The sequence below is a fragment of the Pteronotus mesoamericanus genome, unplaced genomic scaffold (assembly GCF_021234165.1).
Source record: "Pteronotus mesoamericanus isolate MK-2021 breed Mesoamerican mustached bat unplaced genomic scaffold, CSHL_Meso_final scaffold_54, whole genome shotgun sequence".
Taxonomy (NCBI): Eukaryota; Metazoa; Chordata; class Mammalia; order Chiroptera; family Mormoopidae; genus Pteronotus; species Pteronotus mesoamericanus.
This window is the reverse complement of record NW_026555321.1, coordinates 25,904,695-25,932,298: the sequence shown is the minus strand read 5'-3', so window position 1 is coordinate 25,932,298 and position 27,604 is coordinate 25,904,695. Positions and strand designations below refer to the sequence as shown.

At 39.5% G+C, this 27,604-nt stretch overlaps 2 protein-coding genes across 2 annotated transcripts in view; one reads left to right on the top strand and one right to left on the bottom strand.

Moving 5' to 3' along the window:
- Window positions 1–9,203, top strand: part of COPB2 (COPI coat complex subunit beta 2) — a 33,728-nt gene extending 24,525 nt beyond the window's left edge. The window contains exons 16-22 of the mRNA XM_054595450.1: window positions 4,038–4,148; window positions 5,337–5,551; window positions 6,943–7,035; window positions 7,125–7,305; window positions 7,486–7,554; window positions 7,712–7,783; window positions 8,343–9,203. Coding sequence (XP_054451425.1) covers window positions 4,038–4,148; window positions 5,337–5,551; window positions 6,943–7,035; window positions 7,125–7,305; window positions 7,486–7,554; window positions 7,712–7,783; window positions 8,343–8,438 — 837 coding nt within the window. The 3' untranslated portion in view covers window positions 8,439–9,203. The remainder of the gene's footprint in view (window positions 1–4,037; window positions 4,149–5,336; window positions 5,552–6,942; window positions 7,036–7,124; window positions 7,306–7,485; window positions 7,555–7,711; window positions 7,784–8,342) is intronic.
- Window positions 9,109–25,857, bottom strand: MRPS22 (mitochondrial ribosomal protein S22). The gene is made up of 8 exons (XM_054595451.1): window positions 25,659–25,857; window positions 19,612–19,775; window positions 18,349–18,513; window positions 16,327–16,470; window positions 15,934–16,017; window positions 14,529–14,674; window positions 10,405–10,513; window positions 9,109–9,336 (listed from the first exon to the last, which is right to left on the bottom strand). Exons 1-8 carry the CDS (start codon window positions 25,828–25,830, stop codon window positions 9,241–9,243), a joined length of 1,080 nt encoding a protein of 359 aa, XP_054451426.1. The 5' UTR covers window positions 25,831–25,857; the 3' UTR covers window positions 9,109–9,240.
- Between the last annotated feature and the right edge of the window lie 1,747 nt (window positions 25,858–27,604).

The following is a 27,604-nucleotide window of genomic DNA, read 5'->3' as shown; positions in this document are numbered from 1 at the left end:
TTTTGTTGGTTTAGTTTTTGTGTGTGTGTTTCTTAAAACCAGCAATTCAAAAGAATGTTAATATGAATTTGAAAGACTTTATTTCTTAATTACCACTGATTTCCTTATGGCAATGGAGTTTTCCTGTAATTTAAGTCACTTGTTATACTCATCCTTTTTTCTCAAGATCCTTAGCCCCCCCTTTAAATACTGGGGGTAATTATCAGTCTTCCCTTTCTGTAGATTTTTTTCCATTCTATTAATATTTTCATTTCTTTGATGCTTCTATCTCTCCTAGCTGGCTTTATTTATTTTTTAAATTTTATCAACTTATTTTTAGAGAGAGGGGAAGAGGGGGAGAGAAACATCAATGTGTGGTTGCCTTTCGCACACCCCCTACTGGCGGACCTGGCCAGCAACCCTGACATGTGCCCTGACTGGGAATTGAACCAGCGAACTTTGGTTCGCAGTCCGGCACTCAGTCCACTGAGCCACACCAGCCAGGGCTGGCTTTATTTTTTTTTATAGTAAAATACACATCACATAAAATTTACCATGAGTGATATGCCTTTTTCTTAATGCGGTATTTTTAAATTATATATACATAGTTTTACAAGGCTTTAGGAAAAAACAGCCCTCCCTTCCCTCATTTCTACTGTCTAGAGGTCATCACTTTTAATTCTTTTAGCTGACTCTTTGTATTTATTTCCAGATTGTAAATAACAGGCTTATATTGATGTTTCTCAGCTTAAGGTGTTTTCTTATGACTTCCCACTCTATCGAAAATGAGAGTTTACTTTTCTCACCCCACCCCTACACTTCTGCCTCATACATGTCATTTTCCTATTCCTTATCCTTCCAATATAGTTGTTATGATTTTGATTAGATCAGCTTTCAATATTTACATTATTGTGGCTATGTAACCGTTGTTTACAACTGAGCCATGTGGTGTAGCTTTCCCTCCCTGCAGTTTGTTTTCCCTGAAAGTAATGATTGCCTCTCTTTTTATACTTTGCTTATTTTTTTTAATGTACTTATGGTTATTTTCCTACTCTGCTGGTTCTTCAGATTTCCTTAAAATCTCCTAGTATGTTTAGTCTGCTTCAGTCTGAACTGGTTTTTCTGCTTTCATCGTGGATAATCCCCCCTCAGCATCATGTTGGGCCTCCCCTTTGCCTCTCTCTTGAGTTGAATCTGTTGTTCACTGTATTCCCTATCTTTTTACCTGGTTTACTTCCTCATTTTGCTGGAGCATGTCCGTCAGTGGTTTTCTGAGAAAGGGCTTATTAAGGGAAGTTTTGGGACCTGGACTACCTAAAAGTGCCATTGTTCTACCCTAAAATACAATCGACCATTTAACTGGATATAGACTTCTAGGTTGGAGGTAATTGTCTCTCAGAATTTTAAAGACTTCATTCTATTGCCATCTAGCTTCTAGTTATTAATGAAGTCAAAAGTCATTTCTATTCCTTATTTTTGATACCCGATCTGTTTTTTCTTTTTGGAAGCTTTTTGGGATCTTGTCCCTATTGTTCTGCGATATCGTGGTGGTGGGCCTTGAAAGGAGCCAAGTATAATTCATTCTGCAGGGTATGAGACGAACTCTTAATTGGAAACACGCAGCCTTCATTTTTGAGTTTTTAGAAATCATTTCTCTGATGCTTTCCTTCCTTTGTTTTCTGTAGTCTCTCAGTGGAATTGTTACTTTGGACCTCCTGCACTCATTTTCTCATTTAGTTATTCTTGGATTTCGTAAATCTTGTTTATGGGTAAAGTTTTTCCTCATTTTTCTGAGGATGTAGGTGAGAGTTTATTGTTTTGAAGTTTTTCCCCTACATGGTAGGCTTCTGTCACGTGACGGTTGTTGGTTCACTTTGATCTCTATTTTTCCTGTTAGAGGTTTTCCTCAGGTGTCTGATGTACTTGGGCACTCACTTAAGAGTGGAGGCCTAAGAAGCAGATCAGAGGTCTGAGTTTGTGATTGGGCTTGTTGGGTATGGACTTACAATATGTGATGTTAGTAGGCCATTTGATTGGGGAATCTCAATGTCAGTATCTTCATCTAATGAGTTTAATGACTCATGTATTCATTTAATGAATTTAATGAACATTTAACACTGTACCAGGCACTGTTCTAGCTGACCTGTAGCCCTCATGTCAGCTAGACATTTTGTTTTTTTTGTTGACATTTTAGTTTTTTTAAGTCATACCCCTTGGGGTGGTTTATAGAGAAGCTCCCCAGTCACCACTATCCTGGGGGCTAAGGAGAGAACAGCTTAGCATCTCAGAATGTAGTGTTTCATTTAGTCTCACCATCCGTTTTCATAATCTCTTACTTTCCTTTCAATGTTCAAGACTCTTTCCTCCAAGTGGACAGGGTATCCCCTCAGATCAGATACCCTCTCCAAGGAATAAACCTTGTATTTTGTGTGTGTAAGGGGTGTGAAGGAGAGGAGTGGGGGACCTGTGTTATCGAACTGCTTCTTGTGCAGACATTCAGGCAGTTTTGTTTTCACACTGCCCTTCACGAGACATCTTTGGGGATTCTGAGGTGTGAATCAGGTGTTTCTATGTTGTCTTCACTCTTGATTTAGGATTAATTTTCTCTAGTGTTTTAATTGATGTTTATACTCTGCCACCAGACTTGCAGCTTCCAAAAGTGCTACGAATGTCTCCTCTTTTTGTGTGTCGTTGAAAGTTTACGCCTTTAAAAAAGAATCCCTTTAGTGTCCTTTCAGAGGGGATTTGGAGGAAAACAAAAGTTTATAGTCATACCTTGGAACTTGTCAGCCTCAGAATTCATCAGACCCTGTACTCACCGCATTTTGATGAGGAAAAAAAAGTTTCAGCACCTGGCACTTGCTCAGGACCTGTCACACTTGCTAGAACTTGTATGAGTCAGTTTTGGTACTCATTGGCTTCAGCACTAGTCCGGAGTCCCGGAATGAATTAATGACAAGTACCGAGATACTGCTGTATTTAGTCCACCTGATTTCATTTGCTCTGTGCTTGCCAGCATCTGACTAGTTCGATAGATCTTCCATCCTCCACTCTGAGACTTTATATTGTCTACATGAGTGCTAGGGGGGAAAAGGAGTATGCAGGTTACACAGAATGCCTTTTTACTTTGTACTCATGGGCAATAACGGAGGGATAGCTTACATAGTTTGGGAAATTAAACATTCCATCCTGAAGATCCAGTTGAACAACTCAGAAAGCTATCCAGCATCTCTATTCTGACCATCCCGTAACAGTATTCTCATCCTGATGAAGGGTGAGCTTTTTGTCTAACACACCACTTCTCTAGAGTTGGAGACCTTGCCCATAGGGTAGACCTCACCAGTACTGTTCGTCTTAGGAGAGAAGCTAATTTAGAAATTACAGTAGTTTGTTTAAACACCTGTTTCTGATGACTGTAGAGTGGAGCATGGGAAGGAACACTTGCTGATGAATAAATTGAACATGAGACCAACACTAAAAGCATAGGTAATGACATCTAATCAGTGTTAGGACCTGAAAGCAAATGTTTGCTAAGTGACCTACAGATGATAGAAAATTGGAATGTTTTATGTTTGACTTCCTTTTCTTTGAGGGACTGGACTAGAGGATCTAAGACCCAGCTTAGTGAGTAAACTACCAACAGCCTTGTTTTTTTAAATGATTCTTGTTCAGTCAACTTTCTAAAATCCTTTTATTTTTGACATTTTAATTTTACATTTCTGATTTTACTAGTTGTTGTTTTACTCGAGTGTCTCTATCATTGGTCACAGTTTCCACTGCTTAAGAGAAAAGTAGGCACTGTGTGACTGAAGTTTCTCTGCTGGGGTCATATCAGTTAATTTAACAACTCCTTAATTTTTCTCTATCTTCTCATGAGTATTTTGTTATCTGTTACTTTTGTCTGATTCAAGTAATGGGGTTTCTGTGTCAGCAGGGTATCTATTAGTTTGAAAGGGAAATGGATCATTTGCTGAGTGCTCGTGTGTGAACTATGTTTACATACAGACTACACACACATTTTTATATACATACACACACACTTTTTAAAATCTGTTTAGGGCTTCAAGCAGCAAGCTCTTACAGTATCCACAGATCCTGAGCATCGCTTTGAACTTGCTCTTCAACTTGGAGAACTCGAAACTGCGTACCAATTAGCTATGGAAGCAGAGGTATGTACTAGTAACTGACAGGTCCATATGTGCTTCTTTTTGTTAAGTATAAATTGTTATTAAAGTTTCCTGAAATGCAAATTAGACTCATTTTGGTGTGCTTATTGCTTTTCTTTGGTCTTGTTAAAAAAATGCATTATGTTAATCTTTGCATAAACTCCATGGATTGCACTGGAGATATTCTTAGCATTCTAATTTGTTTATGAAAAGGTGTTTACAAATCTTAAGGAAATCTGTTTTGGAAGAGAAGGAATGATGTGAGATAGTAGGCAAACTAGTCTGAGAACTCTTTCAAAAAGTTTGCGGATGTAGCAGTAATTTGCCAGTATCCCCAAGTAGTGAGAAAGATGTTGGTTTTGAAGAAGGGTTCTGACATTTTGATAGTTTAGGGACATTTTTATGGATCTTTGTATATTGAGCGATCCCAGTTGTGGCTTAAGTCTAGCATTTACTGGTAAGTTATTTTCAGATGTACAAAATAAATTTGAGCTATGTTAAGCTCATCCAAATGTGCTGCATTTTGAATTCTTAAAAGCTACAAATGACAGATATTTATTACTAAATATTTAAGGACACAAGAAACAATTTTCTAATCTTTCAAAAGATGGTGTTAAATCACTCATTAAAATGATGGCAATCTAATTACATTAAAACTTCTATTACATGGTTTTTTTATTTTGACTACAAAATAAAAATACAGTGGGTTGACGATTATTCATGTATCACCAAAATTGATTTGTTTGAATTAATTTTGAATATGTGAATAACTTCCATTTCTTCATTATACATTTTGTCATTCCATTTTATTTTGATAGAACGAGATTAACAAGCACAGCTCAATATACGAGGTCCAGCACAAATAAACACCTTTTTAATTACAAAATCTTTTATTACAAAATCATAAGCGTGTAATTCTGCAACATAACAATATCACACTCAAGCACACCACATGACATTTTAGGTGAAATGTTCAAATTGAAACTATAAATTATTACACCCATATTACCACCCTACCAACCACACTCAAGCAGGTGTTACTTCTGCCGGGGGGGCGGGGGGTGTGTGGGGGTGTGTGTCAAATATCTCCCATTGTCAGCATGGTATTGTTTGGGTTAAGAGAGTAATACTGATGTTGGAAATTCAGATGTTTATTTCCAAAGATATTTTAACTTGGAAACTTTCTTACAGTCAGAACAGAAGTGGAAACAACTTGCTGAGCTTGCCATTAGTAAATGTCAGTTTGGCCTAGCCCAGGAGTGCCTGCACCATGCACAGGATTATGGGGGTCTGCTGCTGTTGGCCACTGCCTCTGGAAATGCTAGTATGGTGAACAAGCTAGCAGAGGGTGCAGAGAGAGATGGCAAAAATAATGTGGCATTCATGAGCTACTTCTTACAGGGCAAGTAAGTATTAACCCAGCCATAGGAATTAAAAGCACTTACTCTTGGCATTGACTTTGAGGTGGTTTTTGTAGAGGATTGTGAAGAATGAACCGTACGCAGAGATCTGATTTTTGGCCACCAAATGGTGTCGCTAGTGGGGACACAACCCCCCTCAGCAAGGGATCCTCTCAGCCCATTTGGTCTAAATGTTTGAGGAAAATGAGCTCTTCAGGGAGGCTTAATTGGGAGAAATTTCTCAACAGCCCTGCCACTTACTGGCTGAAATATTTTATTTTATTATGATGGCAGGTTATTTGTGCTGCTCCAGTTGGTACCTGAATAGTTGATGCTTTTACTCAAATCAGATAATTCTGATCTATTCATGGCAAGAATAAAGGGAGATGAAGATGCCATTTACTCTTAGATTTGAGTCCAACTGTCAAGCATAAACATATCCTATTTTTAAGTCTGGCAGTTAGTACAAACCAAATCATTTCAACAGTAGTTGACCATGTCATGAAATAAAACACAAAAGTATTCATTAATCGTGCCCTACATGCTAGCTTTTTAAATCCCATGACTATCATAAAAACTTTGAATGTGCATCCCAGTCTGTGTATTTACCATTTATTGATATTTATGTATTTCATATAATTAGACAATATATTTTTAAATTTTATACCTGTAAGACTGGATCCACTCTTCCTTACCAATTCAAAAATCCAAAAATATTCTGAATAGTTATAACTGCAAATAAAACTATAACAAATAACTAATTTGATGGCAAAACCTGACCTGAACTCTGAAATACTTAGTTACCTTTATGCCACTGGGTATGTTTTAATAGCATTTAGTTTTTATGTTACTGCAGGATATTCTAATTTTTTTGATACTGGTATTAGGTAATTATATGTACTGTATTACCTTTCTAAAATCAAAAGAATTCTGCATTCTACAACACATCCAGCTTAAAAAAAGAAATTAAGAATAGGCACGTGGGTGTTTTCCTACTGGACATCAGTGGATTGTCCAGCACACCCCATGTTGGGGACACTGCCCTCCATATTCCCACTTGTGAACCTGTTTTGTTCCCTTGTCTCCTGGAGCCTTTAAAAGGTGCTTATCCCACCTGCCTTGTCTTGCCTTACCTTTCCTTGAAAAGCCCTTTTTGATTCTCCTTAGTTGTTAAAACAAGGAGATTGAAAATGGTCACAAAGCTTTCTCACCCTTCACACCTGGAGTCCATGGATTGTGGTGATGACAAGTTAATGGGCTCAGTGACAGAAATGAGGCACATCTGTGGGAGTTGGAGAGGGAATGCTGACTTTGCAACACTGAATCTATGTCCCTGTATGCCAGAGTTAGAGCAGAGTTTATTCTGGGTAACACTGCCTCTGCTTTCTAATCTTTAGGCTTGATGCTTGCCTGGAGCTCTTGATTAGAACTGGGCGACTGCCAGAAGCTGCCTTCCTGGCCCGGACTTACTTACCCAGTCAGGTTTCAAGGTACAGACTTGTAATTTTAGGAAGAAATGTTTCAAATAAAAACAGTACACAAATTTAGTCTCCCTTTCGTTCCATGATATCTATATTAGGGTGGTGAAACTGTGGAGAGAGAATCTCTCAAAAGTCAATCAGAAAGCAGCGGAATCCCTTGCTGATCCAACGGAGTATGAAAACCTTTTCCCTGGATTAAAAGAAGCCTTTGTTGCAGAAGAATGGGTGAAGGAAACCCATACCAGTCTGTGGCCAGCTAAACAATACCCGCTTGTCACGGTGAGTGGCCAGGGTGCCAGGCATTCTTTGGTGTGAATACAGGGTGAAAGTGCATTCAGGACTCAAGGTTTTGAACACTACATATCATTGTTGGAATAAAAGCTAATAGCGGGTTTAAACCAACTTCACAGATGAATTACAGCTTCAGAATACTTCATTTTATTGTTTTTCTTCTGATAGCCAAATGAAGAAAGAAATGTTATGGAAGAGGCAAAAGGCTTTCAGCCCTCAAGATCTGTAGCTCAACAGGTCAGTAAAGTGCTAATGAGATAATCTTGTTGAGATTTGTTGATTAAGTACTTATCTCCCACTTCCTAACCCTGATAGGTCTTCCCTTGGGGGGAAAACTTTTAAATTCCTGAACGAATTCTCTTGTCTTCTTACATATTTCCACTTGGGCTTTCAGGAACTTGATGGGAAACCCGCTTCTCCTAATCCCATTATCACAGCAGCCCACTCAGCCAACAAAGAAGAAAAGGTATGTCCATCATCCCCAACTTCCCATCGAACCCCAGCCTCTCACCTCTCCCTCCCTGTGAATGTCTGCAAGGTGTGCAGGCCTCTGCATTTTAAGTCATGTAATCAGTTTCAGAGCAGAGGCTTGGAAAGGGAAAGAGGAGACCCTTTTTGACGGACTATAGGCATACTTCATTTTATTGCACTTTTACTGCATTTTTTACACACTGAAGGTGAACCCCCACCCCAGCAAAAAGATTACGACTCACTGAGGGCTCAAGTGATGGTTAGCATTTTTTAGCAGTGAAGTCTTTTTAAGTTAAGGTATGTACATTTTTAGACATAATGCTATTGTGTACTTAATAGACTACAGTGGAGGGTAAACGTAACTTTTATATGCACTGGGAAACAAAATTGATGTGATTTGTTTTATTGAGCTATTCACTTTATTGTGGTGGTTTGGAACTGAATCTGCAATAGCTCCAAGGTGTGCCTGCATTGTTTCAGTTCTCCTTGGATCATGAATCAGAACTTTTCTTTAACATAGTACCACATAATGCACCCTCTTCCTTTTTTCATAGAGTTTACTCGAACTGGAAGTAGATTTGGATAATTTGGAATTAGAAGATATTGACACAACAGATATCAATCTGGATGAAGAGATTTTGGATGACTGAATAGTAATGTTTCCCATTACTCTACTAAATGGATCATTATTATGGACAGGTATTAATCATCACCCTGACCAGAGTGCTGTGGACTCTGGAAAGAAACTTCTTAGATTTTGATGAACTCCCTCTTTGTTTTAAGAATTGTGTGTATCATCAAAGTCACTGTGTTTCCTTGTTAACTAAAATAGAGGTGGGCTTTGTTTTTTTCAAACTGTCATTGTACCAAATATCATAAAATCTTTTGAATTATTAAAGACACTTCAAAATTTCCTTTCTAATAAAAATAAACATCTAGCTTTAGAGTGGTGAGCCAAAACTAAGCCTCACTGTACACATCAGCCCGCATTCTCTTTGCATCACTAAATCAACCACATTTTTTTCTTAGCCATACTGTAATTCTCTTAACCTTTTTTCATAATCTCACTGCATTAGTTCCCTCAGTCTGGCTTGGGCCTCTTCTGCCTTGCCCTGATTGCAGCCTGAGTCTGAATCCCCAGATCCTCTAACATCCTTAAGCTGGGCTCTGTAACACTGAAAGGCATGGTACTTTTTTTCTTATGCTACACTTATATGATTAGAGAAATTAATACCCAGGCACACAAAAACACATTTCTCAATTATCCCTTTGTAGCCTAGGAAAGAGAGTAGGTAAGTTTTCTTTGTATTTCTGTTAGGGGAATTTTTTGGAACTGAACTTAAAAAAAATTATGGGGAACTCAAAACCAGTACCTTTAAACACTCAGCTCAACCAATATTAAGAGAAAGCCAGTTAGTATTTAGCAAAAGGAAATTTATTTGAAAAGTATTTTCAGGAAGCTGCAGAATGGCTAATGGATGCTTCTTGATAAGCTTGCAGTGTTAATTCTATATATGCTCCCTTCTGTGCCTCTGTTTTTGCAAAAACCTGTTTAAATTTAAAAAAAAAAGTTTTAAAGCATTCGAACATACACAATCTACAAAGTTTTTAATTTTTAGACATCATTAACATTTCTGTAGTAGATTAGTACCAGATTAGAAAGCTTTCAGAGTTTCACAATGATTTTTTGATTATAGAGCAATAAGCATACATGAAGACAGAAAAACAGGATCCAGCACAGTTCAAACATAAATACTAATTTTTACTAAACACCAGAAGTATCCTAATATGGCTACCATCTTTCAGGAAAAAACTAAGGAAAAAATTTGATCTAGTACCTCTGCCAAATCAAAATGAGAGCTATTGTGTTCAAGAGAAATCTGGAAGATCAGAATCAGCAAACTAATTTTTCACTTTAAAGAGTGTTTTTTCCCCAAAGCATCTGGTCACAGAAAATCAGTGTGTTAGTGTTGTAGTTCCTCTCTGCTCCTCCTAGTGTTCATCACTGGTCATTTTACTCTTAATAAACTCTATAACTGCTTTGCAAATGCACAAGATGATATCGGGATAGAAGCCAGATCCACAAAACCATGTCTATTCTGAATATCAGAAGAGATGAAAATTATACAATGATCTCCCCTTCCCTTCCTGAAAAAAGTATCAGCTCTCAACATTTACAGAGGAATATGTGTAAACCCATGGTCTGAGAGGTCTGCAGTTCAAAACAATAATGCAGCTAAGGCTTAGTCATAGACAAGCACTGCCATCTCCCCTTCTGGACACCTGAACAAGAATGTGACCATACGGAAGGACAGGAAGCTGCAATGGAGACATGCCACCGAGTCCTCCACCATGCTCTTCTGACTTGATCAGTTCAGATGAAGGTACTACAAAAATCAAGGGGGCAGTGGCCCCAGTATCTAAGGTTCTCAGACACCAGCTGCAGCTTCCCCACCCACATCCACTGTTCCTAGTGTCCAGGATGGAGAAATATAGGGCTTTAATCACTGTTTCAAGGCCACAAATCTGTGGAGTTACCATTAAATAATTACCTATTTCAGAATTCTTCCCAAATTATCATCACGCAAGAGCCAATGGGGAAAAAATTCACTTTACCTTAATTAAATGTAATCCCTCGGCGGCCTGCTCCTTGGCCTCTTGAGCTGACTGGCCATCTGGATGGAGGATGTGATACAGCTGGACCAAGCTGGTGGCGTCATCAACTCTAGGGAGAAAGGGTTTACTGTTTTCTCCATTTGCTAAGTCCTACAAAAGGGTGTGCCAACTCAAAGCTAAATTACATTTCATGTTTTCCTTGGGCCAGAAAAAAAATGTTTTAATCCTCCAGTTTTATATTTTCAAAAGAATTTTCCGGGAAATCAGCTAATTTAGGATTCATAACTCTACATTAGGTAGGGCAGGATTCTCAACAGGCCGTGTCCAATTCGAGAAGTGAATATATTCTAAAAGTGGCTGAATTACTTTTGGAAGCAGCATCATTTCTCATGGAAACATCATTCCTAATGGTAGATGATTTCTAGGCCAGCCCACTCCACCAGCAGATAATAATGTAATCCAACTCAGAGGATAGGAATATACCTTCATCTCACATAAGCCACAAGCTAGTCATCAGAGGGCTGCTCAGAGCCACTGCCTTTAAGTGTTTGTTAGCAGTGGTTTCCTGCTAACAAAATTTTCATTGAGACTCTGAACTAGTGGATAAATGCCTTTACAAGACCCCTACTAGAAGTCCAAGGAAAGACACCCAGGCTACCTGTGTATTTACAGGAGCCTGTTATAAAGAAAAATTCTAGTGAAGCAAATTTGAAATGCACATAAAAGGAGGGCCAGGTTCTGCTCCAGTGGTCTAATGTCTGTGTCACACAACTGTCTAAGATGAAGCCAGAGCAAGAAAGCAATTCAGAATTATACTTACATTTTTAGAAATTATAAACAATGGGTTAAGAGTTAAGGAGATTAAGAAGTACAAATAAGCAGTTAAGAGCATAGCCATAGGGATGTAAAGTACAGCACAGGAAATGGAGTAGCCAAAGAACTTACACATAAGACCCATGAACGATGTGGGGATGGCGTAAGGGAGTGAGGGGGTACTGGGTGGAGGTGGGCAACGGGGGAAAAATTGGGACTACTGTAATAGCATAATAAAAGATAATTAAAAAATAAGAGAACCCTTAAATTCTCAATGAAACAAAATAAAATCTTCCCTGTCCTTCACCAAACAATCACTACCTTCTCATGAGTCAGCACCTTCCTACTATTCACCACCTCAAAGCTGAGGGGGTATTTAGAAATAACCCTTCTAGTATGCTTGTGCTTTTGTGGTTCTACTGTGTACTGGCTTCCGGTTGGGGGGCAGTGCGGACACCCTAATTCAGTGCTCCCCCAGCTATCACTCTGACCTCCCCTGCTTTCCTATCACTTGAGCTAGGGGTTAAAGAGCGGGGTGACTCGGGAGTAGGTAAAGAATTTCTCACGTCTTAAAGAAATGCTCTGGGCTTATCCCAAGGTTCATCCACCCTAAGGCCCATCCCTTACGGGAACTGAGAAACCAGACCTGCTCCTGTAGTAAAACTTTCCGGTGGAAAAAAATTCAAAAATGTTCATAATAAATCTGTTATAATCTAACAAAGTCTAATAAATGTGGCAACAAAGTATCTCCTCAAATATATAATAAAAATTAATTAATATAATTAATATTATTAATAAATAATATAAAAATAAATCCCTTTAGAGCTTCAGCGGGTGACCCTGTAAAGAGCTTAACTGGGTTTCTGTAATATTAGAATCATGTTTAAGGCTTCATTACATTCATGCCTGTGTCTCAAAGGACGATTTAGTTTCACGACCAGCCATATTTGAAATTTTAAAAAAGGTACACGCTCAAAAAGAATCTCAATTCAAAACCAACAGTGGGACTTGAGCCTGAAATGCTTGCTGAATCCAAGTTCTGGCCTGGGCTCCATTCAATGAGGACATGCACCCTCTACTGGCTAACCTGGGATTTGCAGCAAGCTGTCCAGTACAGAATTCCCACAGAACAGTTTTACTTCTGCAGAGTAGGAAAGGTTAACTCAGTACACAAAACTCCTTCCCCAAGGACAATGGTGGAAACAAGGAGAAGGAACTAAACAAAGAACATGTATTAGTGACCCACGGACATGGACAACAGAGTGGGAATTGACGGAGAGGGGGACAGGGTGGGATGGGTGGAGGAAGGAAAAGGAAAAAATTGAGACAACTGTAATAGAATAAACATGATTTTAAAGTAAAAATAAAAAAATTCAAAAAATAAAACTCCTTCCTCATATGCAAATAAACTGCTTCAGATGTAAGTTTTACATGTCATAATGAGTTTTATCACATGTTAATATACCTCAGTAAAATGTTCAAATTCGGACATTTCTGAGTTGCTCTTATTTCTTATGAAAAAGTTCGTTTTTATAGTAAAATAAGTTCAGAATGATTACATTTGAGAAACTTTTAAGAAAATTCATTCACAGGTAATGTCAGTTGTCATGCACCTAAAGCAATTTAATTTTGAGTATCCTCATGACCACCAGCCAGTCCCATTTATTTGGGATGAGAGTATGTATACGAGGTCTGTCCAGAAAAAGTCCAGCCATTGTTAATATAACAAGAAGTGACATCAATGTAACCTGGCAACCAATTCAAGTGGACTGGAATGCATATGTGTGAACAATGACAACTTCACTACTAGTTTAGTGGGGGCAGTAGATGCCGTTGAGTGAGCATGTGTACTGTGGGGCCATCACATTCAAAAGGACTGGGCCAGAAGAGCATGGAATCTGCATCAAATTTTGCATTAAGCTGGAACATTCCTCCAGGGAAACTATTTGAATGATTCAGAAGGCCGCAGCTATGGGCAACTGGTGATGGGCAGCTTCATCACAACACCACATCTGCACATGCATCACATCTTGTGCAGAGTTTTTTTGGCAAAACATCAAATCACCCAGATGACTCTGCCCCCCTAGACTCAGATTTGGCATCCTGCGACTTTGGGACTTTTCCCAAAACTAAAATCACCTTTGAAAGGCAAGAGATTTCAAAATGTCAATGACTTTCAGGAAAATATGATGGGGCAGCCAATGGCATTTGGGAGAACTGTGAGATCCCAAGGTGCCCACTTTGAAGGGGAATGAGGCACCACTGTCGCTATGTACAATGTTTCTTATATTTTGTATCTTCAGTAAGTGTCCTTTTCATAGTGCATGGATGGATACTTTCTGGACAGACCTTGTATTCCTGCCCTCCGCACTGGTTTACACTACACATGCTGCAGTGGGCTGGCTGGAAACCACCTGTTAAGAATGCTGTTTCTATAAGAAATAATGGTTTCCAAATATGAGCTGTATTTATTAGACATGTCTATGGCACCTTCTAGTTAGTTACAAATGCCTTACCTTTGTATGAATGATTTGGAAAACATAGCAGACACTCTGTGAATCAAAACACCTTAGTCTGAAGGTGACAATTCATTACACCTGCTTCTTGTACTTCAGACTTTTGAGTCCAGAAAGGGCTTTTTGTGGAAAGCCAACTTTCTTAGTTGGTTTCTTTCCCTTGTCATTTTGGCCATTCTAATCCAATCAATAGAAAGATACTCAAAAAGAATTTTCTCTTCTGTTTTATCACAAGTTGTAAAGTACACTATTATTTCAGCTAGAAGGCTGTGAGCATCCTAAAATACAACAGACGTTCTTTGTTTCATGCAACTCTGAGTAAGGTAACCTTAAATACCTTTAGATGTTGCAAAAGCCAAGGAATATCAAAACCAAGGGTATTTTCATAAATGACTTTTACTGAAAAGCCCTAGAAGTAGTCCCGCCAGAAAATAAGTTCACCGCACCCCCCCACCCCCAAGCTATGTCAACTTATTTACTTTCTTACTTAATGCCCTTTGAGTATCTGGAAAGTTTACTGATACCCACAAGCACTGACCATGCCAGGGATAAGTCAATATCCAGGTATACAGAACAGATCCAAAGCCACTTACTCTTTCGAAGAATCTAGCTGTGTTTACATAACACAAAGGCAAACACAGAAAACTGGGTTACGCTGGAAAAACAAACCCATAAATAAACTAAGGTAAGTGAAAGCTATTTATCAATGGACAGTACACTGTTATCACTGGAAAAATAACAGCTTAAATATAATGGTAAGAATTTCTCTTACTTACTAATTAAGATCATACTTACAAATCTCTCTGAATCTGGTCAATCAGTAAACCATCAATCTTTTTCTTATTTACAAAATACCAAGCCATTCCTCCAAAATGTCTTGTTGAACGTAAAAGGTCATACTTTCCATGTTTATCTATATCTTCATAGGTCTGATGATGAATCTGTCCACGTAAGATACAGTTTTTTTCAGAAACATGAAAATAAAGTGAGTAGCACTACTGGATATACATTTACTAGCATGAGTATTGCCCAAGGAAGCATAAGCAAAACCAGGTCTACTTATACCTGCCTCCACTATCATTAACCAGTAGGTTAGATTTAGACCAACCCTCCACTGTAGATGCGCATGGCAGCCTGGAACGAGTCTGCCAAACATTCATAGCCGTATCAATTTTCAGCAGCCAACCACTATTTATGAAGCACCAATTACATATATAGACCACTGAATATAATGGACTGCTACTGCTTGGTCACTAGGGAAAAAAAGAAATAAAAAATATCCTTTCACTCATTCCCTTTCTCCCCATCTCAGCAGCTACCCTACCCATCAACGACTCCCTTCCATCTTGTTAACTAATAGTCCTTCAGTTCTCCTTCCAGATTGAAGACTTAGATGAGGGCAGTCCTATGCTCAAAGGCTTTCAAAGACCCCCTGATTGAAGTCATGATGCCTCAGCCTAGCATCTAGGGTTGCCTGTGACAGGGACCCATCTACCCCTAGTTTAATCCTGAACCACCCCCTACATAGACACTGCATGTACAAGCCTATCAGATGACTGGCCATTTCTTAAACATACACTGTTGCTTCCCGCCTGTTCATACTGTCCCCTCTCCCCGAAACACCTCTTCTCACCTTACTTTTAGAACCTCTTTAAGATCCCTATGAACCCTTCCCACGGAGCACATGGTAACCTTCTTTTAGCACCTAACATCTTAGACCTAAGGTGGTAAGTTATCTGTATCCTTAGGTAGCACCGTTCCCTACAATCTTCTCTGGACCGCCAGCTTTGACACAGCATCCCCTCCCCCAGCTGACGTCATCACCTACTCCATGACGACTTATTAAACTGAATGTAAGACACATGCACACTGCATTTTGGTAAACTGTAGTTAAGTTTGTTCCTGTGTTATAAATTGAAAAAAAGAACTGGCTTTGTCAAGTTTGGGTCCCAACTCTACACTATCTGTGCAACTTTCAGCAAGCTACTTCACTCTTCAAGCTTAAATTCTCTCATTCTTAACTCAAGGGTTGTCGTAAGGATAAAATGTCTGATAAACATCAGGTCCTTGATAGGTGTTCAAGTATCTCCCTTCTTTCACCCTCTATCAAAGTTTATAACTTAACTCATTGTGCTAGGTTAAAAATCTTACTCATAATCATATTTAAGCCCATATTTTAGAATCTACAAAATATACTCACTTTAATATATTCACCAGAATCTGGCTCAAACTGGGCAACACAAAGATTGAGGACATCAACATGTCGGTCCTGGCTGTACATGGTCTAAAATCACACAGCAGAGGTGGAATTAGACAGGAAGAACATGAGAGTTCGACACCTATCCTGATGCCATGGCAGGCTTACCCACCCACATATCGGCCACATCTGTGCCCACCGAGAGGTGTGTAGAAATAACACAGGCTTTGTAACTGTTATCCCTGAATTCAAGCCCCAGCTACAAGATACGTAACTCTGGTTGAGTTATCATTAGAAATGTTTATCTGTGTCTTCCAAAGCGAAATGCTCAGCAGCACCAGAGCCAAGTGTATCAACAAAGAAGCCATCACCACTGATGCTATGAAACTAAGTCACCTTAAGATTTTCTTCCTTGAAAATGATTGGTGTTAAAGTTCTCCGACCTTCTTTTGGGAAATAAACTTGTATCATCCGGTCCCGTTCTTCCCAAGAGGCTTTGCGTAGTGTGCCACTTGGTTCTCTGACTACAATAAAACGCTCCTGAAGTAGAAAATATAATCAAGGATGAGTTTATGAGGACTTATTTTTAGTTCCTGTGCCCCTCTAAACACCATTATAAGCATAATTTGCAATCAACAATATAAAGTACAACTGGAAAACATAAAATGCAATCATGTGCATGATTTCAATGATAATTTTAAACCTCTAAACCTTGGCTAAGACTTGACACTTCCTTCACTAATCACTGCTGTGCCTCCGACAATCGGAAATCTAGAATGAAAGTATTTACCAAGTGCCAACTATAGTCCTAAAACGGGTTCAATACATAAAAAATGGTTCAACTAAAAAAAGCTGTGAGATTCATCTAAATGCATTTCAGAAAAAAGACATGCTTTTAAAACCTTTTCAAATTGTTTAATTTCCCCATAACAAAGTCTCACCTAAACAGACTTTACTATTTTATGATCTACATTTAAAGTTCTGGGGATAAAAGCAACAGACCCAAGACTATGGAATATAATCCACACCACTGTGATTCCTCATAGTGGCATGGAACACAGATGTATCAGACTGACTGGTCCACTTGCCTCTGGTCTCTCCGCTCTCACCTGCCACATCCGGGGCAGGCAGATCACCTCCTTCTCTGAATTCTACTTACTCCAGTCAACTGACAATTTATCATGTGCAGGACTCTTAACACCTCTCAGATATTGTTATAGAACCAGAAAAGGGCCGGGACTGTGGATTATAATTCTTTGCAACACCCAGAGTAACTTACTCAAGAGCTGTGGATATAGCAGATAATGGATACATATCTGATTAAATTAACGGGATGGTACTGACTCAGCTGTTCAGAGATAAAGAATCTGAATGCATTTTAAGGATAATATAATTAAAACTTTCATCAAACAAAGCACTTAGAAATAAATAATGGCAGATGTCAAAATAACACAATTGTTTCTCAAAATTATTTTGATAGTTTGAATTTCAAGTTCCTTTCTTCCTTTCAGATTACAGAATGCTCCCACAAACCAGCCTTGACAGCATGGCAAACATTTATTAAAGCACCCCCAAGCAAAAATTATAATTAAAATGAAACCCTGTGATATGTATGTATCAGATATATGGGTGGCTCGTGCAGAGACATGAAATGTTGCCCGAATCATGTCTCCTAACCATAATCATATACAATAAAAAGACTAATGTGGGGCGGTCCTTTTCCCAACCCTAGCACTGTAATATTCGACTGCATTCCGTGGGCTGAACTGTATTAGAAATTACAATTTTTACTCTTTACTTGAAAAGGTTCAAACACAAAACTGATATACTTTATAGGTGTCAGAGTGTTCTTTTGGAACTGGCAATCGAGGGAAGAGGAGATAGAGAGTAAAAACTACAGCAGAAGTGGTGCTGTCTGAAAATTATCTGGGGAAATACACCATTTTTACTGCAAATTCTGAAAAATTAAGGTAGTCTGGGTTTTTGGTATCATCAAGTATTTTCAGGAAGGAAACACTACCTTTCCAAAAAGCATCAGCTGAGGAAGTCAGTCTAACCTGGACAGGAAGAATCTCCCTTCTTCCATCCTTGAAGATTTTTGCCTATTCGTGTTCTGGTAGTGGGTTTCTGTCTGTAAACCCCTTGTCCTGTCTCAGTACGCCTGTCTCTTTCTTCGCAGTCATCCTGAAATACACTGTGTTCATAGTCTGTAGGGAAATGGTCACATCATGTGGGGCTGGTCTGCATTTCTCTTCTCCCTTAAGCTGTATCTTTCAGAACATTCTCAAACAGACACAGAAATTCTGGTGTGGAAGATTCAGAGACAGCTGGGTCACATGAAGTTGACCCTTGTCCCTCAGTCCCATCTCTACAAAGTATTTCAAATAAAGATCAATTCATGATTAGACATATACTCACCCGATGTGGTATGCTATATGATATGTCAGTAAACACATATCTGGCTGTTTCTGTTCCTTCCAAAATCTTATCTTCAGCTAACACGTCATTTATTGGTGTACGCTCTTCCAAAACCGGTGGCATTTTTAATCGTACTTTAGCTGCCTCAACTGCCTGTTTTGTAGCCTAATGAAATAAAATATTATTAAGGAAAGCCAGGTGTTTGCAGACCAAAGGATCATCTGACAAAAGCAGACAGTAATCAAAAACACTAAGGACTACAAAGAGTAGAAGCCATAGCCATGAGTCAGTGAGTAAACCAGCAAGTGGGCTCCTGGGCCCTGGTCTTTGCCTCTGTGGTTTGGCTGAGAGCACCAGCTACAGGCTCAACCATTCTCAAAACAGCAAAGGAGTGTTCTGAGGCAGAGCCATGACCCAAAAGCTGCCTGAGATAGAATAAAGGACTTCATTTATTGGGTGCTTGCTATGTGCCACATATTGTTCAAATACTCTGAATGTATTTGGTCCACAACTACCTTATGATGTTATCGTGACCTCCTTCTGTTAATGCTATTGTGAGAAAACAGAGGCACACAAATGCTAAGTAAACTGCTGGGAAGTTGCAGTGCACGGATTTGAACCTAGGCTACTCCACTCCAACCCATGTTCTTAACCACTGACCGCACTGCCCCACATTGCACTGTTAACAATGGTTCCTCTGAGAGGTGAAGGGGGGGCTCTGGCTCTTCATGTGATATAGATAGAATACTACTGGATATTTGAATTTTTGCGATGATTATAAATTACTTTTGAATTAGTAAGAAGAGCAATAATCCTTCACATATTTATAAATTGAAGCCTTTTTCACAAAGTACTCAATCCCTATGACTTCGGGAGGACCCTGGCACCTGGAGCAGAATGCTGTTCAGAAGGATCTTGTAATCTCACCAAAGGTTCAGTCTGAAAGCAGCTCAAGACAACTGTTCCTCCAGGAAGGGAGCTGGAGCAGCAGGACAAAGGAAGGATGCTCAGACTGGTTTTAGAGCAGAGGATGCTCTGCTTAAACACCCAGACCTGCCGACCCACATGCACAGGCTGCCTAACTGTGCCCTGCTCCCTGATCCTCTGCCTGCCCCTGCATATTCCTTCTCTCAGTTCTGTGCCTGGAACTCCCCCTCATTACTGCCTGTGGAAGAACAACTATTAGCATCTGGAGGGTCCTCTGGAAATCTTCATTAACCCTTTATAGAGGAGTATTCTACCAATATTCTTGCATCCATGTACCTCTTCCAGCTGTGCTTGAGTCATTAGCTTATAGGTTGGTGGCTTCAGTTCTTGCATAGCTGGCTTAAAAATCTTCTGCAAATCCAAGCCTGTCATCTTGATGAGTATGCTCTGGACTTCTTCATCCATAAATGTAGGCTTCTTGATCGCTGAGCTACCAGATTCTGTTAAAATAATTTTATCAAATAAGAAATGGAAAAAATGACAAGCCAACATGACTTCTACATAGAAAAGTTAACAATAAAAATGATTTAGTGTCTACAATGTCTACCTCAATACACATAACGCTAATATCTATGAGATACAGTTATTGGTTCATTCCTTCCTTTAAAATGTATTGAATATTCACAATGATGATGATACAGTTCTGCCAAAAAGACACTCAAAGTCTAGTGGAGGAAGCAACAGGAAAAAAGTAATTAATGTAATAATAGTAATGATAATAATAATAATGGCTGCTTTCATTTACAGAGTTGTCTTCTATATGCCAGGCATTACATACAGTTTCAGGACTGCTTAGAACAACCCACAATAGATATTGATATCCCAATTTTATAAATGAGGATACTGGAGCCTGCTTAAAGACCTACCTATTAAGTGACAGAGCTAAGATTTAAACCAAGGTTTATCTGATTCTAGAGCCTAGATCAATCGCAATCATAGTGCACCTCAGTTAAGCGAGGCGCGGGAGTCGTGTGACTGCTGAGGAAGGAATTACACATAGCCTGGGAGCAAGGAGGGTGTGGTGGGGTCAAGGATGGCTTCCCAGTGGCCCAAACAGGACAGAGAAACACGGAGGGGAAAATTCTAGGCTGAAAAGTTGCAGCTAGAAAACAGAGGCCTGGATTACTGGACATGATACTGAAGAGGCCATGTGGTTTCATGGAGGAGCCACGGACAGGAGAGGAGATGCAGATCTCAGTTCTGTCCCCTGCAGGTTGCCCATCCGTTTGCCTAACCTCCATTTCCACTTCCATTAGGGAAGAAACGAAAGCCATTCCTTCCCGGCCACTTCTTCCTCTGCTAGTCGTGTAATTGCTGGTGTCCCTGATGATTCTGAACTACATCCTTCTTTTTCTCCCTTCTCACATTCTCAGTGGATGATTTCCTCGCCTCCTATAACTTACTTCTTTATGTTGGAGACTCCAAATTTGAATCTCCAGCCAAGATCACCTTCCAGCCAAAAACCCAACAGACGTCTCACACCCACTTCAATATTACTAAAGCAGAACCCCATCAACTTTCTCCTTTCTTACACCTGCTTCTCCTACTATTCCATACCTTATTACCATTCAGTAGGTCATGTGAGCCAGACACCTTCCTTTACCCTCCACACTTAGCCAATAGCAGCAGTAGTAACAATACTAACAGCTGACATTTTTTAGATATTTACTATGGGCCAGGACTTACTGAGCTAGGTTCTTTACATAGCACATTTAACCCTCACAATTACCTCATAAATACTACGATTATCTCCATTTGAAAAAAAAGGCACTGACACAGAATATACTGCCTGTCACATCTCATAAATTTTCTTTAATCTTCCATTTCCCACTGTCACCACCCTATTCAAGGTCATCCTCACCTCCTGCCTTAGCCTCCTTACCAGACTCCCTGTCTCTATTCCGACTTCACTATAAAACATTCTCCACAGAACAACCAGAGTAATCTCCTAAAAGTGTAATCCAAATAATTGGAAAGAGTAACAAAACATAGAGTTGGTTCTTTGGTAAAATAAACAAAATTGAGAAACATTTAGCTAGACTAATCAAGGAAAAAAAAAGAACCCAAATCAACAAAATTATAAATGACAAAGGAAACGTCACAACTGATACCACAGAAATACAAAAAAAGGTTTATGAGGCCACTATGAACAACTAACTATACACTAACAAACTAGACAACCTAAAAGAACTGGAAAAATTCTTAGAAACATACAGCCTACCAATACTAAATCAGGAAGACAATCATATGCTTTACAAAGTGTTCCCTGATATTTCCAGCACCCATCTAGCCCATAGATAATTACTGCAATGTTATTGACTATATTTCCTATGCTGTACTCAACTACCAATCTGTACTATGCTGTACACCTGAAACAATACAAAATTACATTAAATGTAAAATGTAATTTAAAAAATTAAAAAATTTTTAAAAAACCAATTCAGGAAGACACAGAGAATCAGAACGAGATTGAATCAGTAATCAAAAATCTCCCAATGAAAAAAAGCCCAGGACCAAATGGCTTTACAGGTGAATTTTACTAACACCTAAAGAATTCACGCCAATCATTTCCAATTTTTCCAAAACCAGAGAAGAGGGAACATTTCCAAACTCATTTTACAAGGCTGGCATTAACCTAATACCAAAGCAAGAAAGGGACACTAATAGAAAACTACAGAGCAATATCCCTGATGAATACGAACGCAAAAGTTCTCAATAAAATACTACAAAAATGAATTCAGTAGCACATTAAAAAGATCATTCACCGTGATCAAGTGGGATTTATCCTTGGAATGGAAAGATGGTTCTACATCAACTCAATGAATGTGAAATATCACATTAACAGAATAAAAGAAAAAAACCTTATGATTTCTTCAAGAGATGCAGAAAAAGCATTTGACAAAATTCAACATCCATTCATGATAAAAACTCTTAACAAATTAAGGTGTAGAAGGAACATACCTCAATATGATATACGCCATATATGACAAACCCACAGCTAACATATTCAATGGTGGAAGGTTGCAAGCCTTTCCCCTAAGATCAGGAACAAGAAAGGGGTACCCTCTCATCACTACTACTTCACAGTACTGGAAGTCCTAGCCAGAACAATTAGGGAGGAGAAAAGAGGAGAGGAGAGGGAGAGGGGAAAGAGAGGGGAGGGAGAAGGGAGGGAGAGGGGAGGGGAGCAGAGGGGGGAGGGGAGCGGGGGGGGAGGGGGAGCATCAGAACTGAAAAGGCAGAAGTAAAATTGTCTCTATTTGCAGATGACAAGATTTTATATATTAAAAATCCTATAGGTATAGAAAATATGCCAAAATGTTACATTAAATGAACAAATTGAGTAAAGTTGCAGAATACAAAATTAACATTAAAAAAATGGGTAGCATTTCTAATACACTAACAAATTTTCTGAAAAACAAATTTAAAAAAGATACCATCTATAATAGCATTAAAAACAATAAAATAGTAAAGAAGTGAAAACTATAAGACACTGAGGAAAGCAGCACAAATAAATGAAAAGGTATCCTGTGTTCATGGATTGGAAGAATTAATATTGTTAAAATGTCCATACTACCCAAAGCCATCTATAGACTCAATGCAATCCCTATCAAGATTCCAACTGTGTTTTTTACGGAAATGAAAAATTGTATATGGAACCACAGAAGACCCTGAATAGCCAAAGCAATCTTGAGAAAGAACAAAGTGAGAGACATCACACTTCCTAATTTCAAACTATACTATAAAGCTATAGTAATCAAACCAGTATGTTACTAACATACAAACAAACACATAGACCTGTGGAATACAACTCTGAGCCCAGAAATAAACCCAAATATATATGGTCAACTAATATTTGACTATTTGATAAAGGAGCTAAGAATATGCAATGAAGAAAACATAGTTTCTTCAAGAAATGATGCTGAGAAAAATGGATACTCATGTAAAAGAGTGAAACTAGACCCCTATCTTACACTGCTCACAAAAATTAACTCAAAATGGATTAAAGATGTCAATGAAAGACCAGAAACCATAAAACTAGAAGAAAATGTAGGGGAAAAAGCTCCTTGACACTGGTCTTGGCAATGATTTTTTGAATATGATACCTAAAACACAAGCAACAAAATCAAAAATAAGGAAATGGGACAAATCAAACTACATAGCTTCTGCAGAGCAAAAGAATGAATCAACATGATAAAAAGACAACCTAGAAATGAGAAAAAATATTAGTAAACTATATATTTGGTAAGAGGATATCCAGAATATATAAAAAACTCATACAAATCAATACCAAAATACAAACAATCCAATTTAAAAAGTGGGGAAAGGACCTCAATAGATTTTTTTCCCAAAGAAGATATATAAATTACCAACAGGTACCAGAAAAGGTGCTCAAGATCAGTAATCATCAGGGATAATCAAATCAAAACCACAATGAGATATTGTCTCACACCTGGTAGAATGGCTAGCATCAAAAAGACAAAAGATTAACAAATGCTGGCTAGGATGTGGAGAAAAGGGAATCTGTGCACTATTAGTGGAACTATAAATTGGTACAGTCACCATGAAAAACAGCACAAGGTTCCTTAAAAAATTAAAAATAGAACTATCATATGATCCAACAATTCCACTTCTGGGAATATTTACAAAGTAAACAAAAACACTGTATCAAAGAGATATCTGTACCCCTATGTTCACAAAAGTATTATTTACAATAGCCAAGACATGAAAAAAACATAAATGTCCATTGACAGATGAATGAGTAAGAAAATATGGTGTGTTATTATTCAGCTATAAAAAAGCAGGATATCCTGACATTTAGGACAATGTGTATGGATCTTGAAGGCATTATAGTAAGTGAAACAAGTCAGACAGAAAAACAAATACTGTATGATATAATTTATATATGGAATCTAAAGACAACAAAACACCCAAACTCTAAAGAGAACAGCGTGTTGATTACCAGAGGTGGGGGAGGACTGGATATACGTGATCAAAAGGTACAAACTTCAGTCATAGGATAAGTACTACGGACGCAGTGATGGGCATGCGACATGATCACTACACTTAACACTGCTGTATGGTGTATATGGAAGTTGTTAAGATAGTAAATCCTAAATTTTTTTTTATTTTTTCTTTGGTATCTACATAGGAGGATGAATGTTAACTAAATTTAACATGGCAATAATTTCATGATACATGTAACTCAAATCATCATGCTGAATACCTTAAACTTACATGCTGTTGTATGTCAATTATACCTCAATAAAACCAGAAAAAAATTAATTTTTAAAATTTAATTAAGGTCACTCCCATGCTTAAAATTCACCAATGGCTCCCAACATCAATTAGGAAAAATGCCAAGGTAGTCTGCTTGTTTCACTGTCCCCGACTAGCCACAGTGATTTTCCAAGACCAGAACTCTCTTGTCATCTCTGGCGCCCAGTAGCTGGCACCCAACAGGTGTTCAGCACTACCCTTTCCTCAGACAATCTGACCCGTTCCCCCAGCTTCAGCTACCATTCAGTGATCAGTGGGCATACTGGACACTTCCACTTGAATCTCAGAGGCACCTCAAATTTAATGTGTCCAAAGCAAACGTTGATTTCTTCCTCTTTTCCCATCTCTTTACCTCATCTACTGCCTTTTCTCCCCTACCTGCACTCCTCTACCTTCCCTCTTAAAAACTGCTGCTACAATTAACCTTCTGTCTTGCTATAAATAGGACCACTCTCCACTCAACGGCTCAAGTCAGAAACTTGGGAGGCAACACATTTCTCCTTTTAAACCTGGACCCAAAGTCATAGCCAACCCTTCTCATCAATCCTACCTCCAAAATGGGTTCCCAAACTACCTGTGTTCAGTCTCATTTCCGGACTTTTGCTTATGCTGTTTCCTCTACTTGGAATGCTCCTTATTTCTTCCCCAGCATAGTTAACCAGGTCTCGACTTTGGTCTTAACCTTTCCAGGAACCCCTCTCCGCCCTTGCAACCTAGTTTTGAGTTAGTCTTATTTGCGTTCGCCTATCAGAGTCCGGGTTACAACGCACTGCCTCCTCCCCACTGGACCAAAAGTTCCTTCGGGGAAACACGCGTGTCCCCTACACTTAGCACGGAGGAAGGCCGAGCTCCGGCACTGCTGGTTAAGAGGGTAAACGAATGAAAAACGCGGGAGCTCACAGGCCCTACTGGTATTGAAGAAGGCCGACTGAAGGCAAGGGCGCGCTGCGGGAGGGGCGGGGTGCGGGTGGAGGTGGGGCTCCGCGTGGGTCTCGCCAGCCAGAAGCAGGCTGGGCTCCCAGAGCGCCCTAGCGGTCACTTACTGGCCTCGGAACTGAACCGACAGCATGGCATTTTCGCCCCGCAGGGCCCAGGAAGCGGCTGCAGCAGAGCGCCGGGCTTGGGAAAACTTCGGGCCCGGAAACAGACCCGTTTAGGACCTCGAGAACCTGTCAGGAGGGTCCACAGCGACAGAGACTCTCTGAGGGTCGCCATAATTACCCAAAGCCGCTTGCGCCGGAGGCTGCTGGGAGCGATTCCTGGTCTCACGCGGCCTCTCCACGGAATTCTGGGAAATGTAGTCTGGAGGAGGGACCCGGAAGCCTTTTTGTAAATTGTTTTGGTAAATTTCTTGTTCACACGTAAAAGTGTCCGAATCCTTTTCTAAGTGTAGAGCCTCCTGTGCTCTTTTTGCCTTAGGACGTCTCTTCGTTTCCATGGCTGAAAATAACAAATTTGTATTTCCTACCCAAAACTTTTCTCTGAGTCCCAAGTTTAAATCCAACTGCCTGTTCAACTTCATTCAAACTTCTCACAGAACTCCTACCCCGAACTATAACTCCTGAGTCCAAACCCTGATTGCCACCAGCACCATCATCTCCTTCAACTCACACTTTATTCTCTCAGAACGTTACTCCTTCCCTTCATAGCCCTTTTCTCAAGCTGATTATTTTGTTCATTCATCTGTACTTATTTTCCTCTCCTCATAAAGACAATGACTATTTGATTGTAACATCACCTAGCTTGTTACATCTATGTCCACATCAAACATGTCAAAGAAATGACTAGATGAATAATTAATTATAAAAATAATTAATTATCTTCCTTTCAGCTGTCCAAGATGTGCAGGTCTTACTCTCCCCAGGACAATAGGTTGGTGCCTGTGCTAAGAACTTATCCTAAGGCCTGGCTAAAGAAAGGTGTAAAGCGAACACTTGTTTGAATAAGCGGGACAGACAGACTCATCTTCTAATCTTACCTCCTTTCTCTCACTGCCCTTAATAGCTCTGTATATTAATTCATTCCCTGCGGGTGGGGAAGGAGAGCCCCAGGCTTGGTGCTACATTCAGGCATGACTGCTGTTCTGTGCTTCCCAACACCTCCTCTCACCCCGGTGTGAAAACAGGCGTCAGGGTCGTGGGATGCATGCCCCGGTGTCTCCCAGCCATTCTCTTTTTCTGAGGATCAATTACCTACTTTCCCAAAGCCAGAAAGGAGAGGCCTCAGTGGCTCTTTCCCTATTAACATCCCCCGGACAGAACTGATTGGATAGGGAGTGGACACCTAATGCAAGAGGACTGAATCCACTGGCTGCTGTATTAGCTCCCTGCAGCCACTGTAACAAATTACAATAAACTAGGTGGCTTAAAACAACAGGAATTTATTCTCACCATTCTTGATGCCAGTCATCTGAAATCAGTATCAGTGGACTGAAATCCAAGTATCAGCAGAGTTGTGGTCCCTTCAGAGGCTCCTAGGGAGAATCCGTTCCTTATCTCTTCCAGCTTCTGGTGACTGCGAGCATTCCCTGCTTATGGCTGCATCGCGCCAATCTCTGCCTCCATCTTCATAGCATCTTCTCTTCAGTCTGTGCCCAACCTCCCTTTGCCTCACTCTGATACCAACACATACGACTGCTATTAGGGCCCACCTGAATAATCCAGGATAATGTCCTCATCTCAAACTTCTTCACTTAGTCACTTCCTGTAGAGACCCTGTTTCTACATAAGGTAACATTCACAGGTTCCAGGGATTAGGAGGTAAATATCTTTGTGGAAGGAAGGACATTTTCAACCTCCCCAGCTGTCCAGGCACCAAGCGGGTTTCCTCTCAATATTTCAAACTAAGAAACACCGGAACTATAGTTGATGGTAAAGGCTTGAAGTAAGTAACTATTTAGAGTTAGGTTTGTAGCAGCCTTTTTCAGCAGTATACTCTTCTGATGAGTGAGCAGAGAAAGCCTGCCTGCAGAGAAGGTCAGGAAAATGGA